Source organism: Lolium perenne, chromosome 4 (genome assembly GCF_019359855.2).
Source record: "Lolium perenne isolate Kyuss_39 chromosome 4, Kyuss_2.0, whole genome shotgun sequence".
Taxonomy (NCBI): domain Eukaryota; kingdom Viridiplantae; phylum Streptophyta; class Magnoliopsida; order Poales; family Poaceae; genus Lolium; species Lolium perenne.
In genome coordinates, this window is record NC_067247.2 from 129,316,156 (window position 1) to 129,336,578 (window position 20,423).

General features: G+C 43.7%; 1 protein-coding gene and 1 pseudogene across 1 annotated transcript; both read right to left on the bottom strand.

Annotated features, from left to right (window-relative positions):
• Nucleotides 1-1,229: 1,229 nt before the first annotated feature.
• Nucleotides 1,230-4,343, bottom strand: LOC127293881 (glycerophosphodiester phosphodiesterase GDPD6-like). Its single transcript, XM_051323593.2, has 8 exons — nt 4,004-4,343; nt 3,327-3,508; nt 2,798-2,981; nt 2,601-2,675; nt 2,256-2,365; nt 1,913-2,131; nt 1,671-1,826; nt 1,230-1,601 (listed from the first exon to the last, which is right to left on the bottom strand). Exons 1-8 carry the CDS (start codon nt 4,014-4,016, stop codon nt 1,365-1,367), a joined length of 1,176 nt encoding a protein of 391 aa, XP_051179553.1. The 5' UTR covers nt 4,017-4,343; the 3' UTR covers nt 1,230-1,364.
• A 1,603-nt stretch (nt 4,344-5,946) lies between these two features.
• Nucleotides 5,947-9,004, bottom strand: LOC127293882 (glycerophosphodiester phosphodiesterase GDPD6-like; annotated as a pseudogene).
• Nucleotides 9,005-20,423: the final 11,419 nt, after the last annotated feature.

Sequence of the window (20,423 nt, forward strand, 5' to 3'; positions counted from 1 at the left end):
CTTGGTGGTTCTCTCATTGCTTGGAAGACCAAGAGGCAGATTAATTGCAGTCTCACGTTTGAGTGTCGAGGCTGAGTTGCGAGCGATGGCTCTCTTGACGGCAGAGGTGACTTGGTTACGCCGGTTATTGGAGGATTTTTGTGTTTTTGCTTACGCACCGACTCCTCTCTTATCTAACAGTACTAGTTCCATCAGCATTGCGCGTGATCCGGTGAAGCACGAGCTCACCAAACACATTGGTGTTGATGCCTTCTTTGTGTGTAATGCTGTGCAGGATCAGGTTATGGCTCTACAGTATGTGCCTTCCGAGCTACAGCTAGCTGGCTTCTTCACGAAGACCCAGACTAGAGCACATCAGGGATTCTTTCTCTCCAAACCCAGTGTTGTTGATCCACCATGAGTTTGATGGGGGTGTTAGTGATGCATAGATCCCTTTAGTGTATATCCCCGGTGTATGAGGGGCTTCCTGCATATTGTAACACATATACATGTACTAGCCTTTGGCTCCCTGTGAATACTAGTTGCTCATTCACAATAATTATATCCTTAATTCGAGTCCAGTTAACAAGATTGCACGAAACCATATCCTCCATCGTGCTCTTGTCAGTTGGAGTTGAGAACAAATGCCACCAACATGTTACTCATTTAAAAGTGCACTTTCACTACGGGAAAACAAGACTTTGCCGTGCAACTATTTGCACGGTAAAGGCTTTGCCGAGGTCGCTTCTTTGTCGTGTGTCAAACATGTTTTATCTAAAAAAAAGACCCCAAACTGGCTTGTTTGGGATTCAAACCTAGAACGCAGAGTCGGAAAAGCGTGCAATCTTGCCACTAGGCTAAGTGTTCATTTGTTGATAACCATACCACGCCACGCTTTTTGAGCTGAGAACAAATCCAGTTTTTACATCTTTGCCGTGCGCTTACACTAAGCAAAGCCTTCTTTGCCGTGCGTTTGTTAAAAACACTAGGCAAAGGCGTATACGCCGATGCCTTTTGTGCTTTGCCGTGTTCGGCGGCTTTGGCGTGCGCCTTGATACACATTCTTTGCCATGCCGCCATTCTTTGCCATGCAGTTTCGTGTCATCGCACGGCAAATACTTCTTTGCCGTGCGCAGGCGCATGGCAACGACGCGCAGCATGGCAATGCTTTTTTCCGTAGTGTTTCTGGATAAAATTCATTTTAGACAGTGCAGTACATCCAATTTAAGAACGTCTGCACTCCATGATGCTGCACAATAAGCATTCCTGTGATGATATAAAGGTAAACATTACAGAGAGTGACAGTACCAGTCCTTTTTCTCAGTGATCGATACAACGAAACCAATCTCATAACGGGGTTTGTATACAGACTTGCCAACCGAAGCTTAGTATCCATCGTCCTTCAGCATGTAGGAGATCTGATACAGGAGTGCCTCTGCATTCTTTGCCTTCATTTGGTGTGGAGCTGTCCAATCCTGGTACTTGTGTAAGCTGCCGGTGAAATCGGTGAACAGACCGTCAACACCGATCTTGGTGAGCCAGTACTCATATTCAGCATAAGGGTCTTGGTGGAAGTTGAAGTGCAAGAATGAGTTCTCGTTTCTGAATGTGTATGGATGGACCTGCAATGCATCATGCTTTAGCATGGTATGCAATTTAAGACCAATCAGTTGGCATCTCAGAAAACTCACCTGAAGATTCAGAGCATGCGCTCGTGCCACAAGATCAGTCGGTGGCCCTAAATAGTTATTTTCTGGGGGAACAACTGTATCCTTCCATGGCCCAATCCCAGTTACATACTTCCTTATGAATTTGAGATAATCATCCGAAGTAATATCATAGTAGGACTGCACGTTTTGGCAAAATTTTGTTTGAAAACTAGGTTTTTCCGTAGAAAAGAATAACGCCACTGCTTGCTGGTGATTTTTATTACCTGGTTGGTATCTTGAGTCCGAACCGTGGTGTCATCGATGAGAAGCAGTTTTGGGGACTTTGTCATGTTTGAGATGTAAATGAGTGAAGTTGGAGCATAACATTGGATGAATAGTGGCTGCTTGAGCCAATCTTCAGACATGTATCCGCCTTTGTAGCCATACTTCATAAGTGTCTCCACAAACTTATCCTCAAACTTTTTGCCACCTGACCACTTCACCTACATGATTATCCAATATAGTCATATAGTGAAGTTTCAAGAAGAATTTTCTCTACGTTAAAGCTCGTTCCTTCTTTATGTAAACAAGCTGTTCTCATGAGTTCGTGAGGTCGAAGTCGCCTACATGCTCGTTAATGAAAATAGGATTCTTCATCTCTGGGTATATCCCAACAACCCTGTCAGCATATAGTGCAATCATGATGAACTCATCAAATGTAATGATCTTGTACTTCCCTGCAGTACAGAAGGAGAAATATTATTAACCAGTGCAAAGGAAAAGAGATAGGGTTCTTTTCTTAAGTAAAATGGAAAATATGGTTGTGTGTTCCCTAAGAAAATAGGGTAAGACGGAAGAAATCCAATTGGCATACTGGTAACATTAACAGGGTTTTATTAAACATGAGCAGTGTATATAAGGCAGTAGCACACAAAAACTAAGAAAGCAATAATTAGAGAAAACGAACCATACAATTGTACTGCTGATCCCTGAATATGTAGCGTTGCTTCACCCTCAGAGATTTCAGTTCACTTAGAGTAAAATCCACTATAAGCAAACAAAACTCCAAATGTCAAAACTAGATTCACAGCCACAGAAATAGCAGCAGAATTTCTGTCCAAAAAAATAACAACAGGAAAACTGGACAATGTGGTCAGAGTTTCGCATACCAACAAACCATCCAGTTACATTTTCTCTCTCGACTTCATAGGTTCTCCTCCTGCCAGCAAACTCCGCACGGTCAGCGATGTCAGTCGTTGCATCGAGGGTTACATCATGAAAGCATATGAGATGCCCGTCCTTTGACGCAAGTATATCAGTCTCAATGAAGTCTGCACCTTCCTCAATCGCCCTCTGCAACAACCAATGCGTACATTCAGGCTTACATTAAGATATTGGATTTCAGTCCTCAGATAATCTCTATCAGTATGCTAATCATAATCTGAACATGATCTCCAAAGATATCGTTTTAGCATAAAACTCATTTTACTATGGTTGGGCATGTGACTGTGGTATCATATTATATTGAGAACTAATAGGGTCAATACTTAATAGTAGTACAGATGAGTTTCATGGTTCGCTTAAAAACATATATATGACTCTCATTCTTTTGCAGATACGAACAATAACAGCTTTATATAGAAAAATAGCAGAGCGACATTTTAGATGCCGGTAGTTGGGGACTGCATTGTTAGTTACTGAATAAGCTGCCGCGGTCTCTTCGGGTATTTCGCCATTGGAACCCCTGTGGGCAATGTTGTAAGGTCTGAATGTCTGTATTAGTGGCTTCTTGTGGTTTACATCCAGCTGACTCTGGTGAGGAGCAACTGGATTGCCATCGGATCCTCCAAGGAGTACAAGGACAATGAAAGGGACATGCCCTGTCATTGAAGGTGACATTCAATCAACCAGCATCTTCAAAATAATTAACTATTCGAGGCAGGTGAACTATATGACGAGTTTCTGATCCAGTTAAACAGAAAGACAAAATGTGTATTCACGGTCTAGCAAAAACAACAAAGAAGTTGAATAATGCATCAGTACTTGGGGAAAACATATGCATTATCGAATTCACATACAAGTATAGTAGAGGATCAGATAAATCTGATTTAATACTGAGCACTGTCATAAGAATACACTCACACAAAATTATTTTTTCCCAGAGCAGTGATAATGGTTAATTATCTAAAAAAAAAAACGACATGTGAGAAGTGAGAAAGGAGCCACAGAACCTCGAAAAAAGAAAGAACGGAGCTACAGAGAAGTTTTGAGAGAGCGAGCGAGAGAGACAGATGCTGGGTATACAGAGCAAATAAAATGGGATGTACAAAACAGTACAAGACCGAAAGAGAGGTACTGTAACTGTTTGTACTCACAGAGCCAAGCCATGGCGCTTCCGCTTGCCCTCCCACCTGCTGCATGCCCTCAGTTGTTTCCTCGGCGATGAGCTTTTAAATAGCGCATGGCTGGCTGCCCTGCCTCGGAAGATTCCTCGGAGGCCTTTTTTATTGCTATTTGCAACGCTATTTCTACCTAGAATTCTCCTATATCATTTATCTAATACTCCAGCTCGTCTTCCAGGCTGTGTTAGTTTGATATCTTTTTCTTTTATTTCGGCAACACAGCTTGATTTATTTCTTTTAATCAGAAAGGGAAGCAAGTGTAGGAGAATAAAGTTGACGGGATTAAACACAAGTCATCTTCCTCTTGGCATCAACGAGGTCTCTATGCAAATGCAGGTTGCTGCCAGTTGTGCAACAAGCTGTCAGTTTTAGTACAATATTTTCATCGGTCAATGAACAACACTGAATAAATCTCCGTGCGTATAATAGGACCACGCTCGCACTGATTGAAATGCTGAATATATGAGGATAGTATACTAGTACTGCCTGATGGAGACTGTACCCTTGAAAGTGGGGAAAGCATCAAATGATCCCAAGCTACACATGATAACATGATACAACTTCTTAAAATTCGAAATTACAAGTTAAAAAAAAATCAAATAAATATTCTTAGTGTTCAAAAGATGTATGTTTACAATCCCTAAAATTTTCAGAACCAAATTCGCAATGGACAGAGAGCAACGAAAAAGACAAATCCAACATGAATAGTGTCCCCAAAAAGACAAAAGCACAAATGACACTATTCACAATCAATCTCTCTTTTTTTGTTTCTCTGTGTGTATTTCGAATTTTGTTTAGAAAATTTTCGGGACTGTAAACACAAATATTGTAAACACTCGGAATTTCTTAAAAAAAATAAAAACCTTATAATTTTGAATTTTGAGGGTGGTATCATGTATAGCTTGAGATCATGTGATATTTTCCCAAAAAAGAGTACTTCTGAGTTTATTGCACGGTAGTTGAAGTGATATTACAACATGGCAACTGCTGGAATTATGATCGCAGACCCTCCACCTGTTTTTGAGGCTTCCCCTCCAGTCATCTTTCAGAATTAGCTTACTTCAGAAAAGAATTGTATGAAGTTTTGAAATTGCCTTTTTGGATTTTCGACAAATCCCTGGAGCCTGAGCTCGCAATTGATTGGTATCAGAACTCCTATACTGGATTGCTTGACTTCTACTTTTGCATTTTTTGCATACTGTGCTCAAATTACTTTTTTCATAAGAGAAATAGTTCTCTTGGGAAGGCAACTCACTTGGGCCAGCCACATAGATACCCTCTGACACATACGGGAGGCTACATAGAGTTCTAGCTAGTGTAAGTAAGAACAAAAAAAATCCATTGGTGATGTTTAATATTCTAAATAGGTTGGGATCAGATCATACACCATTGTAAATTGACTCGGATGATCAGGCTCACCTGGGAAATAAGCACATTTTTCATTCGAGTTATCATGGTTACAAAACAAGATGGGTTTTATGATTTAATTGCAGTTGAATGGAATTCTATTAATGCGGGGCAAGCCCAATTGAGAGATGGCAAAATAAGATAAGACATGTGAGCCATTCTTTTATAGGATGGGCTTGTAACCACATCGATGTTTATAGAAAAGGGGAAGAACGACTACACCTTATTATTATTGAGTTAGATAAAGCAATATGCATCGATTGAGGGAGAGGCTAGGGCTTCCTATTTTAGAAAAAAGTTAATGAGAAAAAAGCTAAAGAGTTGGATACACCGAGGGATACCAATTTCATCTTATCAAAACTTAGACGTGATGAAGAGAATAAGTGGGTTCAACGCGCCAAAGTTAAATATGTACAAGGGGAAATAATAAAAAATATTTTCATCTAATAGCTAACGGAAAACATTGAAAGAAAAAAAGATTCTTCAACCTGATCAAGACGAGGGGACAATTATAGGAGAAAAGAACTTTAAGGTTTATATAACTGAGTATAACAAGAAGTTGTTTAGGTCACCGGCACAAAATAATTTCTCTTTGAACGAGAATCATATTGATGATATACTGCAATTGTTGTAAGAAGGAAATAGTGTTTCAAGTGTTGACTTCACAAAAAAGGAAGTACATTAGGCTATCTTTCATGTACTTCCTTCTTCTTGGTGGCTATAGCACCAATCCTTTTTCTCGGTGGTTGAAACAATGACACCAATCTCATACGGGTGCCGTATACAGGCTTGCCAAGCTAAGATTAGTATCCATCATCCTTTAGCATGTAGGAGATCTCATGAAGGAGTGCCTGGGCAGTCTTTCATTTCATTTGGTGCGGAGCTGTCCAGTGCTGATACCTGTGAAGACTTCCGGTGAAATCGGTGAACAGGCCGTCAACGCCAATTATGCTGAGCCAGTACTCATATTCAGCATAAGGGTCTTGGTGGAAGTTGAAGTGCAAGAATAAGTTCTCGTTTCGGAATGTGTATGGATGGACCTGCAATGCATCATTAATTCAGCATCGTATTTTTTTCGAAATGGAAGCTAAGACTCCCAGCCTCTGCATCAAAAAGATGCATACGGATTCTTTTATTAATTTAGCATCATATGTAATCTAAGATAAAACACTTGACAGTTCAGACAACTCACCTGAAGATTCAGAGCATGCGCTCGTGCCACAAGATCAGTCAGATGTCCTAAATGGTTACCTACTGCTGAAATAACTGTATCCTTCCATGGACCAATCCCAATTACATAGTTCCTTATGAACGTGAGATAACCATTCGAAGTTATCTCAGAGTATGACTGCACGTTGGAAAAATATTTTTGAAAAACACGGTATATTGTAGGAAAAAAAAATTCACTGCCTTTTGATGATTTTGAATACCTGGTTGGTATCTTGAGTCCGAGCTGTGGTGTCATCTATTAGAAGCAGTTTTGGAGAGTTTGTCATGTTTGAGATGTAAATGAGTGAAGTTGGAGCAAATGATTGGATGAATAATGGCTTCTTGAGCCAATCGTCAGACATGTATTCGCCTTTGTAGCCATACTTTTGAAGTGTCTCCACGAACTTGTCCTCAAACTTTTTGCCATCAGACCACTTTACCTACATGATCATCCAATATAGTCATGTAATTCCATGAAAAAATCTCTAGAATAAAGTCGGTTCATCTTAAGCAAACAAACTGCTCTCAGGAGTTGGTGAGGTTGAAGTCACCTACATATTTGTTAATGAAAATAGGACTTTTGATCTCTGGGTATATTCCAACTACCCTCTCAGCATAAAGTGCAATCAGGATAAACTCATCGAATGTAATGATCTTGTACTTCCCTGCAATATAGTATGAGAAAAATATTAGCAAGTGCAACAGATAGAGATGGGGTTCCTTTCTTAGGTAAAGAAATGGGGTTGTGTTCAATGAAGATCAAGAAATGTGAATGACATCTAACATGGACATAATTTATTCGACTATTGATATGAACATGAGCAGTTTAGAAGGCAGTAGTATTCGAAAATTAAAAATAAATAAAAAGAAAATACAAAGCATACAATTGTACTGTTGATCCCTGAATGTGTAGCGTTGCTTCACCCTCAGTGATTTCAGTTCGCTTAGAGTAAAATCCACTGTAACAAAAGGGAACTCCAGGAGTCAAGAGTAGATTCACAGCAACAAAATGAGCTAGAAATAGCAATAGAAGAAGGTGTTCACAATTTCCATACCAACAAACCATCCGGTCACATTTGCTCTCTCAACTTCATAGGTTCTCTTCCTGCCAGCAAACTCTGCACGGTCAGCAATGTCAGTCGTGGCATCGAGGGTTACATCATGAAAGCATATCAGATGCCCATCCTTTGACGCAAGTATATCAGTCTCTATGAAGTCTGCACCTTCCTCGATAGCCCTCTGCGAGAACGTACCAATTCATACATTCAGGTTTGCATTAATATATTGGATTTCAATCTTTGAGAATCTCTAGCGTATGCTAATAATAACTGAACATGGTATCCAAGATATTGTTTCAGCATACAAGTAATTTTATTATAGTTGGACATGTGACTGCCTAGTCATAGATTGATATTATACTGTAAACTAATAGGGTCAACACTATAAATACAGCCGAGCTTCATGGGCCACTTGAAAATATATTTTTATATAAAAAGATTGAGAAATATTTGGATGCTGGTAATTGAGGACTAAATCGATAGTTACCAAATAGGCTGCCGCAGTCTCTTCAGGAATTTCGCCATTGGAACCCCTGTGGGCAATGTTGAAAGGTCTGAACGTCTGTAGCGGCTTCTTGTGGTTCACATCAAGCTGACTACGGTGAGGGGAAGCTGGATTGGCATCAGATCCTCCAAGCAGTACAAGGACAACAAAAACAACAACAGAAACGTGCCCTGTCATCAAAGATGGCATTCAATCAACTTTATCTTGAAACTGACTAACTATTCACGACAGATGAACCCAATGGCGAGGTTCTCATTCAGTTAAACAGAAAGGCAACATTTGTATTCTCAGTCTACCTACAACAACAACGAAGCTGAAGAATGCACAAGTAAACCGTATAGGATCAGAGAAAACTGATTTGAATACTGAGTATGCCTTAGTGATAAAACAGAAAGATGAATTCTGTAATTTCAGTCGCACCTCGGGAAAATATAGCAGTTGTCCCGTAAAAAGCTAAAGAGAAGTTTTTTTTCTATTCTTATTCTTGCCAAGAAGAGCAGCGACAATTGTTATCTCACAAAAAAGACAGAGCAGTGAGAACTGAAAACAGGCTAAACGCCAGAAAAGATTTTTTTTCACGATGAGAGAGAGATGCTGGGTTGGAGAGCAAAGAAAAATGGGGGTGTACAAGACTAAAAGAGAGAGAGGTATTTGTGCTTACAGAGCGAAGCCATGGCGCTTCTGCTGCCTCCTTCCTTCCTTCCTTCCCCTTCTGCCGCTTCCTCGTCGATGAGCCTTTACAGGCCTTTCTTCTTGTAATTCGCAACGCTATTTCTCGCTAGACTTCTCCTATATATATAAGACCCCACCTCGTGTTCTATTTTTTTCCCCATTTGACAGCAATACTCCACCTCGTGTTAGTTCGACTTTTTTTTGCCAAGACAGTATGCTTTCTTTTCTTTTCAGAAAGGGTTGGAGAATGAAGTTGACCGCAGTAGCAATTTGCTGGAAAAGCACAAACAAGTCATCTTCCTCTTCGGCATCGACAGTGTCTCTATGCAGGTTGTTATCAGTTGTACAAAATGATGTGATGCACTGGTCAAGAATTTCAGCCGTCAATGAAGACCATTGAATCGACTCTGAGCGTCCATAGGTCACACCCACACTGGTTGTAATGCTGCCGAGTGGACTAGGCTGGGCCTGACGGAGACTGTACAGGGGAAAGATACTTCTGACTTCGCGAGTTCATTGCATGATAGTTGGCGAGACAATGCAACATGCCAACTGCTGGAATTACGCCCAAGCATATTCGTCTCATCAATCGGATATCCAAGCGTAGGAGTCATGCTACGAATATCAATGATTTTCATTTTGATTTATATCAAAGTTCCCAGACTGATCACCACATGGACCATTCTTCCAGGCTAGAGTTTGGAAGACAAATTGCAACTAGAGCTGAACAGAAATGCTCCATCTATAGGATGTATGTAGATCGCCAATTGTTGTGATCTAACAGATCATTTTAGGCTTTTCCTCCTTTTCGACAAAAAAAAAAAGCTCAAAATAATCTGTTAGATCACCACAATTGGAGTTCGTTGTCAATATTGTAAGAGAAGAGGTGACAACGAACTCCAATAGTACCATTCTGAAGGAAGCTAGCATATACACCATGCTCAACTGTCTACAGGCTAGCATTCGACTTATCTCATGACTGACACATTACACATTGTTAGAGTATACGTACGGTTTAGATAGTCTAGGATAGAGATAGATCTCGTGTCTTGTCTTGCATTTCAAGATGATCCCTGTACGTCTATATATACTCGCCTATGAGGCTCAATAATCATCCAACATATTCCGCATATCTCTCTCCCTCTCTATCATTCAACATGGTATCAGAGCGGCGCTGATCTTGACCTAGCCGCCGCCCGTGCTTCCGCCCGCGCCGCCCCTGGGAGGTCGATCTCCATGGCCTACTCCGGGGGCCATGCTACCCGTATGAGGGTTCGTCCGCCGATCCGTTGATCCGCTGCCCTCGAGTCTTTTTTTTCCAATCCGTAGATTGGTTTTCTTTTTGTGTCGCCGGTCGCTCGACCGGTGTTTTTCCTTTTTGGTTTACCGATCATAGATCGGATTGAGTCGCCCATCGCCGTCGTCCTCTTGCGCCTCTACTCTGACAACGGCATCGACCTGCACCGGCCATCAACCGCACGGCATAGCCGCACGCGCCGCACACGGGGCGCCCCTACGTGCATCGCAGCAGGCTGTTCTTGCTCGCGCGGTCTCCATCGCATGTTCGTCTTCGTCGCCATCGACCGGGACTACATCGACCACGCCGTCATAGCTCTGATATGCGCATCATCCACACCATGGCGCATATCGTGCCGCCGTCGGTCAGATTTGTCAGGCGGCCGGCGCCACGACCCGGCCGACCGGCCTCAGCACCGGACGGGCCGACGCCACAGCCGGCAGACCGGCCACCTGACCGGATTACCCGGCGCTACAACCGGCCGGACCGGCTTCCAGACCGGGTCGGACTGGACCAAACCGGGCCCAGAACCGGTGCCTACCGGGCCGCTATCCAGGGGCTTCCGCCCAGTCACCCGGCGCCCAGGCCGGCAGACCGGGCTCCAAGCCGGTTGGACCGACGCCCCGGCCGGTCGTACCGGGCCCCAGGCCGACCGTTCCAGCCGTGCATCCGGCAGTATAGGCGTCCAATTCTGCAGCGCCATCGGCTCCTATTTGCGCGTCGTCCACGCCATGGCGTGTATTGTGCCGCTGTCGGTCTGATCAACCGACCCCGCACACGTCTACGCCAAGCACGTCCCCGAGCACGCGCCTACCACCGATTGAGCATCGGGTTGCCGCTGCGCCGCCGCCTTTGGTCCATGCTACCGGCCTCCGACGCGTCTTCCGAGGCGTGTACGTCGCTGGTGGTCTCCCGCCGCCGCACCGACTCGCGCCCTGCAGCTACGCCGGCCCCTCGGGCCGTGGCGTCGCTGCACGCGGTCACCTTCGCCGTCCCCCGCGCATCGATGTCCGAGGCCACCACAGTGCCACCCCTTCGGCGCGGGTCACCTCCGTCCGCGCATGGTCTTCGTCACGCCGCCGGGTCTTCCTCGCCTACTTCGTGTACCGTCACCGCGCCTCCACCTCGGGTCGCCACTGGGCTCGCCAACCACTTCAGGTCGCGCTGGGCTCGCCGATCACCGCAAGGCACGTCTAGGCGTCCACCATGACCACCCCTGGTCACCGCTGGGTTAGCCGCCTTCTACGTCTTTGTACACTACAGCTTTGCCGCCAGCATCCTCGCCTCTTCCCCGACTACGTCACCTGCTTCTCTACTCCGACACCCGTCGTCGAGACTCGCCTCTTCCCCGACTACACCACCTGCTCTTCTACTCCGACATCGGTCGTCGAGACCTCCTCTACTAGTCTACTCCGACATGGCGCGCACTTCGTAATGTTCCCTACCCCCGCACGCCCGGTACTGGCAACACCGGTACGTGCCTTCGTTCCCGACGCATCCCCGGGCCTGGCAAGCTCGGACCGGCGCCTCATCTTCATCGGCTTCGATGACGTCTTCATCGGCATCGCCTCTACGACTGCTTCGACGTGTCACCGCCGAGTTCTTCTATGTGTACTCGGTTCTGGCAAAACCGGAGTATGCCTTTGTCCCCGACGTGCGCCTGGTTCTGGCAAAACCATGGTTGCACTTCATCCTCGACGGCCCAGACTGCATCGACTTCGGCATCGACCATCTCCACGACTGCCTCGGCGCGTCTCCGTCACTCTCCTCGCCCACCACCTCGCCTGCGGCTACATCGACACCGGCACCCGGCCATGACATTGACCACGGCAATCCCTCGCGCGGCTCCCTCGACCAAAGTTGCAGCACCCACACGCTCTCGGCTACCTTGACATCGGCACAAAGGGCTATCACCTCGCATGAGCACATCGGCTTCTTCTACAGTCCAAGCATCCGCGACGCGACACCGTCCACGACGCTCCCGCTACGACTGCGGGGGAGTGTCTGGGGTCCACTTCGGTTTATCTCCAGTCTGACCGTCCACGTCGTCCATGTTGTTCACGACGCTCCCGCTACGACTGCGGGGGAGTGTTAGAGTATAGGTACGGTTTAGGTAGTCTAGGATAGAGATAGATCTCGTGTCTTGTCTTACACTCGAAGATGATCCCTGTACGCCTATATATACTCGCCCATGAGGCTCAATAATCATCCAACATATTCCGCATATCTTTCTCCGTCTCTATCCTTCAACACACATAACACGCAGGTTGCGCTAGTGACACAAGGAAGATCCTAGACACACATTGGAAAGAAGGCCCGCAGAAGCACACACTCCACGACCACGGCATCCATGGAATACCTCTTTCTACATTTGTCGGTACCTACAGCAGTGATGTCGTCACGTTACTACTACAAAATCCCTTTTCTATGGCGCACCATTTTGGATTTCTGTGGCGCATATTTCTTGTGCCACAGTTGTCACGCGATATATATTTGAATTCTGTGACGCATATCTACATGCGTCACCGAAATTTTAAAACTTCTGTGGCCCATCAGGTAGTCATTTTGATATTGTGCGTTTTTTCAAGTTCGTATACAACCACAAATCCAGTTTAATAATTTTGCAACACAATTTTGCAAAAAAAAATCAGAATTCATGTTTATTAATTCTCAGTTGTACTAGATGACATAATACATTAGCATCTCGAATGATTTTATTTTTTTGAAATTTTTATCTATTTCTTCTATATTCCAAAGAGCTAAAAGAAGGCGATCCAGGGGGTATGGAGTTGTGTGGGGAGAAAAAAAACCCTACACATTCTGTGGCGCTTATAAATTTGGACTTCTGTGGCGCATATTGCCATATGCGCCACAGAATTATGGCATCGTGAAGTCAGTGGTGGCCCCCCACAAGGAATTACGTGGCACATGTACCAAAATGCGCCACAGAGGCATGTCAGCAAATGTGCCACAGAATTTCCTTTGTCCATGTGCAGTGCTGGACCCCGCGTGGGTCCCATGGAGGTTCTGTGGCGCATCCATCCACAAACAGAAAGGCAAAGTTCTGTGGCGCACCAGTCCTACATGCGCCACAAAAATTCAGTGGAGCATATTTTTTGGTGTGTCATAGAAATAATTTCTGTGGAGCATATTTTTAGATGCGCCAGAGAATACATTCCTACTTATAATGGTTTCCCTAGTAGTGTGTGCTGACTCAATATTCTCACAAATTATGAAATGAAAATAATAATTTCTTAGTTTTCTTTCTCTTTTTTTGCTGTGTGCATTCGTACTGCCATTAGGGTATTGTGTTGTTGCGGAGGGTGTGTGTAATTGGTATATTCCGATATTAATATATTTCTTTTATCGAAAATGAAATAAAAATAAAACATAATTATTTTGTAAAGCCATGTGCTTCTGTGCTTTTCCACAATTTATTTTTGCACAGATCTTAAAGCGTAAATGTACACTTAGCGTAAGGACAAATTAGTAACTAAACAATTGGACACAAAGCCCAAGTCCAGACCCGCTCAATGTGTTCCCCTACCACACGATCTCTTTCTTTGAGCCTTCGATCAGATAATTCACAACCTCTCTCCTCTCCGTTGTTCCTAACGGCCAGTCTCATGCGACCAGTGCGGCCGCCGGCCAGCGGCATCGCCATTGATTCATTCCTAGCGTCGTTGTTGTGAATTAGCTTCGAGGCGGACACCTTCTCCAACGTCATGTGTTGCATATGGGTTATGCCGCTGGCGGTCGCGATCCTTGTAGGGGTTCGCGTAGCTGTAGCCGGAGAGAGGTGGAAGAGGGCGGCGCTAGGGTTTGGGAGAGAGGGGCGGGGCGCCAGCCTTGGTGCCCTTGGGTGGTGCGGCCAATGTTGTGTCCGGCCCCTCCTCTCCTCTCCCATTTATATAGGTGCAAAACCCTAGCTCCCAATCATACTCCCTCTAGGACTCTTATTGGAAACTTACCATAATAAGAAAAGTCAAACCTAGTCAAGGTGGGACTCTCCCCCCTTTCCTTTTGGTGTGGTCGGCCAAGGAGGTGGAGGCAACTATGGACTTCACCTTCCCCACGTTGATGGGTAGGCTAGGCTGTTGGAGTCCCTCCTGGACTCCACCTGCCATAGTGAAATATTCCAGATGATTCTAGAACCTTCTAGAACCTTCCATAAATTCACTGGAGTATCCCCAAACTTGGAATATTACTTTCCATATATGAATCTTATTCTCTGGAACATTCCGGAGCTCCTCGTGATGTCATGGTCCTATCCGAGATTCCGAACAACATTTAGTCTCCATTTCAAAGTCCATATCTACTTAAACAACATTGACCTTAAGTGTGTCACCCTACGGTTTGTGAACTATGCAGACATGATCGAGAAACTTCTCTGATCAATAACCAACAGCGGGACCTAGAGATCCATAATGGCTCCAACATATTCAACGGTGACTTCGTGATCAAAATAACCATTTATATACGATACCGATTCCCTTTGTCGCGTGATACTTTACTTATCCGAGGTTCGATCATCGGTATCTCTATACCTAGTTCAACCTCGTTACCGATAAGTAATCTTTACTCGTACCGTGATATGACTTGTGACCAAGTCACATGCTTGCAAGATAATTGGATGACATTCCACCGAGAGGGCCCAGAGTATATCTATCCTTCATTTGGATGGACAAATCCTGTAACATCCCAAAAATTTCAAAACAACAAAATAAATTTCCCTAGTTCCACATTTTGGAACCAACAAAAACTTTTATTAAATTAAGTGGATACATAGAGATCTTGCTTAATTCTTGTGCTATTTCCATGATTGCTTGTTTAATTAGTATTGAAATAATCTTAAACCCTAAACCTCACACCCTTTTGACTATCCAAGTTAAAATAAAATAAAAAGAATTGAAATAAGAAAGAGGCATATATGCCTATGGCTATTTTTGTAAAACTTGACCTTAGGCCTTTCCACTTTATTTAGAGGATTGGAAAACCTTCATAAACCTTATCCAGTACTTCTCAAACCAATTCCAAGTTGAAACCAAAGAAATTAAAAAGAAACTAAAAATGCCATAGAGGCATATGAGAGTAAAATACAACTTTGTGAAATTGAGGATCTTGACCCTAAGACTTGTGGTGAATGGTTGGAGCACTCCTATATACCATTTCAACACTCAACAACATCATTTGGGTCAAGCCAAGTCAAATTAAAAATCAAATGCAACATATGCATAGAGGCATATGTGACACATAGCCAATTTCACCAATTCTTGACCTATGCACTTCTACCTTGACTAAATGTTGTGAAACCATATCTAAACCTAATCTAACACTAAATTGAACCTCAACCTTGCCCAAGTAAAGCAAGGGGAGCAAATTACAAGAATAAGAAAATATGACATGTCACCTCTTATGTGTTATGGCCAATTTTGCAAATCTTTAACCTAGACTCTTTTGGCTTGCCCCATTGGTTGGAAATGGTTAATAAACACTTATTAACACATTTGGAACCAAAGAAACTCAACTCAAATCAAATATGAAATCAAAATGAGCTTACATACACTAATGGTCAAAATTGACAATTTTAATATCATACCCACTTTGAGCCTTTTTATTTGGAGATTCTCAAACCAAACCCTCTCAACTTTTTGCACCTCATCCAAGACCTCATCAAGATGAACACTTTTGATGTTGACCACTTTGACCAGATCTTTGACCATTTCTCACAATAGTCAAACCAAAATGCCACTTTGAAACAAATTCTAGATTCCCTCAAAATTTAGGATTTTCACAAATCCATTCCAAATCTCAAACCAATGCCATACATGGCTGCCCAACATCATTTAGAACCCATCCATCACAAAAATTGGTCAAAAGTCATCACACATGAGACCATAGCAAAGAATCAATTCAATGCCATAGAGTACAAACACTATTTCAACCACTATTTCAACCACCCACCATCACCTCACTTCTCTCTCCCTTGTGCTCATCTACAAGACATGGTACCCTAAACCAGCTAACATGACCTCACCTAGTGTGCATGGTCACTTCACACCATCACCATGCCCAAATTCATGTCATATGTCACTTACACTTTGACAAATATTAGATGTACATGCTCTAGACCCCTCTCCACTTGCTCACCTTGTCAATTCACCTGGACTCACCCCACTTGACCAAGCCATGGACCCAGGGATAAAGATATTGCACAAAAAAATGTCAAGACATGACCATGCCACTCCAAATGACATCACATGCCAACCCTTGTCCTTCTCCCTCTCTAGTCACCCTCACCTTGTAAAATAAGCTTCACTCACCCCACTGACCCCCACCATGCCAAGGTTGACCTCAGGAGAAGCATAGCATAGCCCATGTCACACCATGCCCCTCACATGCTCACCACCATGCACCCACATGCCCTGGCCCTTTTCCCTCCCTCTCACCATGTCATCTACAGTCCCCTGGACCCTAGACACCTGCCAGACATGGTCCTTGGTGAAGGAGAGCAAGGGATTGACCACCACCCTCATGCCATCGTCACTGGTCACCCAACCAAGGACACCTATGTCACCCGACGTGCACACTGCAAACCACCGTGTCCCACTGCACCACCATCTTCCTCTCTCTCTCACACATCTCCTAGACACCCTCGTTGACCTACCCGCGCCTCAGGACGACGCCACGACGCGACGCCCTGAGAGGACGCCGACGTTGGCCTCGTACCCGTGCGCCCTGCACACGACGCCATCCAGCCTGCCACTATGCACGCATCCTCTCCTACCCAGTACCTCTCTTGCTGACACAAAAGCCACGCCGGAGTCGACTGCACACGACGTGCACCGTGACGTCGCCCGCCATGGCCTCCACGCCGCGTTCCCGCCCCTGGACGCTATATAAACCCCTCCGCTCGCCTTGGACGGCACCACCACACCTAGAAACATCCTCCTCTCCCTCCTAGAGCCTCTCCTCCTCCCTCCTTGCCTCTCCACGGCTCCAAACCTCGCCGGCGTGCACCCGGCGGCCACCCTCAAAGCCGCCCAAACTTTCTCCACCCTAGCCTCCAACACCTATACCACTTTTAAGCCCTTGGAAAGAGCTTTCCAACGCAACCAACCCCGCCTTAATCCGAGCCCCGAGGTGAAAGTTATGGCCCCCGCAAGATCCCTGGTTCGGGAGGAAGACGACGGCCCAGCGCCGTCGGATCGTCATCCGACGATCTGCGCGCTCCGCGCGTGCCCGACGTGCATGCGCCATGCACGCCAGGCCCGGGCAGCAGCTGGGCCGGCCCACTTCGTTTCCCGCCACCGTTTGCTTTCAAATTTCGTTTATTTCTTTTTAGTTAAATTGCAAACTGATGATGTGTTCAAAATTGAATAACTCCAAATCTACTTGGCCAAATTTTACAAATTTTATATATTTGGAAAGCTTAAAGTTTTATCTACACAATTTCACTGGATTCAAACCCATATCTGTTGTATAATTAAAGTAGCAAAATAAACAAGACAGGGACTTTTCTGACTTAGAATAATTCTTAAAAATCAACCAGAAATGCTTTTGAGTTGTTTCCAACTCCTATAAATCACATTACACTTGTACTAATTGTTTATACAAAAATATGCCATGCTTACTTTGAATGATCATGGCCTAGCTTAATTAAAGGACTATATGACTATTTCTAGTCAAAGATATTGTCCAAAACTATTATTAAATCATATGGGAGTTTTTCTCTCACTCAAATCTTGTCATGAACAATTCAAAATGAGGTAGAGACTCTGGTCATGTAGGTCTCATATGAATTGTTGATGATATTAAATCACCTCAATAGTAGTTTTTAACTTAGTTACAACTATGTGTTAAATCATATGAGAGGTATCCCTCTCATTTAAATCTTGTTCTCAAGTAATTCAACATGAGGTAGTGACCATGGTCTATATAATCTCATAGTGAGTTATTTGGTGACATTAAATCACTACCATGTTAGTATTAGATTGCATGAGGTATGGAACCTCATTTAAATCATTTTCTCAAATGATAAGTATGAAGAGGTTGACTTTGGTCAACCTAGGTCATATATTATTCATAAGAGAAATTAAATCTTAATAAGATAATGAGAGGAAAATATTTCTCTAAATAATTAAAAGTAACACCTAAGTTAGTATGAGAGGAAATTATTTTTCTTAAATAATAAGAAAAACACATCCACCAACTTAATAGTAATGTGTGATGCTAGTTTAAGTTGTGAAAATCTTGTGTGTGCTTAGTTTAGTATGTAAGTTTGGTATGATGATTATATACCCCGTATTCGTATTTTAGACGCTAGTACCAAGGAGTATCAAGAGGAGGAGGAGGTCTACTTCCAAGGAGAAGAAGACCACTTTGACCAATTCCCCAACCAAGGCAAGATAATACTCTTGCAAAGTGCAAAGCTCACCATGAGCAAGGCATTACCCATTTACTTTATGCTTATGATCCTACTTCCCAGTTTTACTTTTCAAGCTTATTTATTTTTGTTTTATCAAAGTACTTTTTGATTTATGATTCACTTGGTTAGTATTGGATTAGTACAAGAGTATCAAAGTTAGCCTAGAAGCAAAGCAAAGTACTTAGCACCCCTCATACTTAGATGCTAGTGCTAAATTAAAAGTGACTACTCTAGTTGGGAACTTGTGAAATGAAATAACTTTGAAAACCTTGGAATGATGAGTCATTCTATTGAAAGATTTTGAAGGTGAATATGACTTGTGAATGACTTGGTCAATTTTACCAAAACTGATGGTTGGGTTCGGATGCGATACCATTCCAATTTTACAAGTACCCCCACAATACCTGAATTTGGGTAAGGCTTAGCTGGAAACTTATGTACTTTCGTATGGGTTCCCTCTGAACAAGCGTCATCGAGGTTATGCCGGAGGCTGCCTCTACAACAAAAGGAATGATGTGAATTGACGTGAAATGAGGTGAATGTCCTACCCAAGCCCTGTGCAGTTCCCGGGTTGGCGGTTTGCTTTCACCGGGAGGCCAAGCTCATGGGGAGAGGTACCTATACTAGGGTATGTAAATGAAAGGTTATGATTGGTAGTTCGCGTACTGCGTACGATAAATCAGGGCCAGTTACCCCTGACGAACTATTGCAATTGTTGTGGCACAAGTGTACAACCTCTGCAGAGTTTAACCTATTCGAATAGCCGCGTCCGCGGTCATGGACAGTTGGAAAGGCCATATTGTTCTGTCATCAGAACTTTTCTAAAAAACTATGAATGGTGAATGGTGACTTGTGAATTTGAATTGGAAAGGTGACTTTGACTTTGAATCACAACAGAGTTGTGGGAATGACACTAATGTTCCCACTTGAGTTAGTTAGCACATGAAGAGTTGTTTACTAAAATGTTTGTGAACTAAAATTGGCTTTATGCAAAATAAACTAGAGCTTAGCACCCCTTACTAGAATTGTTAGTACTTACATTAGTATTAGTTTGCGAGTACTTTAAAGTACTCACGGCTGTGTCCCTGGCTATTCAAATGGCCAGACTATGAAGAAGAGCAGAACTATCAAGACGACGACCAGCAGGATGCCTACGACAACTAGGGAATCTTCTGACGTCAGATGTTGGCCTATGGACTAGAGAGTCCCTTCTATTTACGCTTCCGCTATGAAACTATGAACTTTGTGTCTGTTGATTAATAGATCAACTATTTGTGTAATATGGATCATGTGATCTCTATTTGTAAGACGACTATGGTATGTAATGAATGATGACTTATGATATTCAACTGTTATATCTCGCAACAACAATATTCCTGCGATTGCGATGTATGGCATAACAGGCATCTGGACTTAAAAATCCGGGTGTTGACAAATCCCACTCTTGATCAATGTGCTTCAACTCATACTTTATGAATACTTAATGCCACCTTTATGACCACCCATTACGAAGTAGTGTTTGATGTCATTGATACGTCCAAAACGTATCTACTTTTCCGAACACTTTTGCTATTGTTTTGCCTCTAATTTGTGTATTTTGGATGCAACTAACACGGACTAACGCTGTTTTCAGCAGAACTGTTCTGGTGTCTCGTTTTTGTGCAGAAATCCAACTTTCGGGAAAATCCTCGGAATTTATGCAGAAGGCCCTATTTTCCCAGAGAACTGACGGAGCCAGAAGGACAAACCAGGTGGAGGCCCGAGGGCCCCACACCATAGGGCGGCGCGGCCCAGGGGGGGCCCGCGCGGCCATGTGG

What these genes read in the sequence shown, in the direction of transcription:
- LOC127293881 (XM_051323593.2), bottom strand. An exon ending in CAGGGATCAGCAGTACAATT is followed by an intron (nt 2,366 to 2,600) that starts GTATGGTTCGTT and finishes TCTGTACTGCAG; the next exon opens with GGAAGTACAAGATCATTACA. An exon ending in CGCATGCTCTGAATCTTCAG is followed by an intron (nt 1,602 to 1,670) that starts GTGAGTTTTCTG and finishes GATGCATTGCAG; the next exon opens with GTCCATCCATACACATTCAG.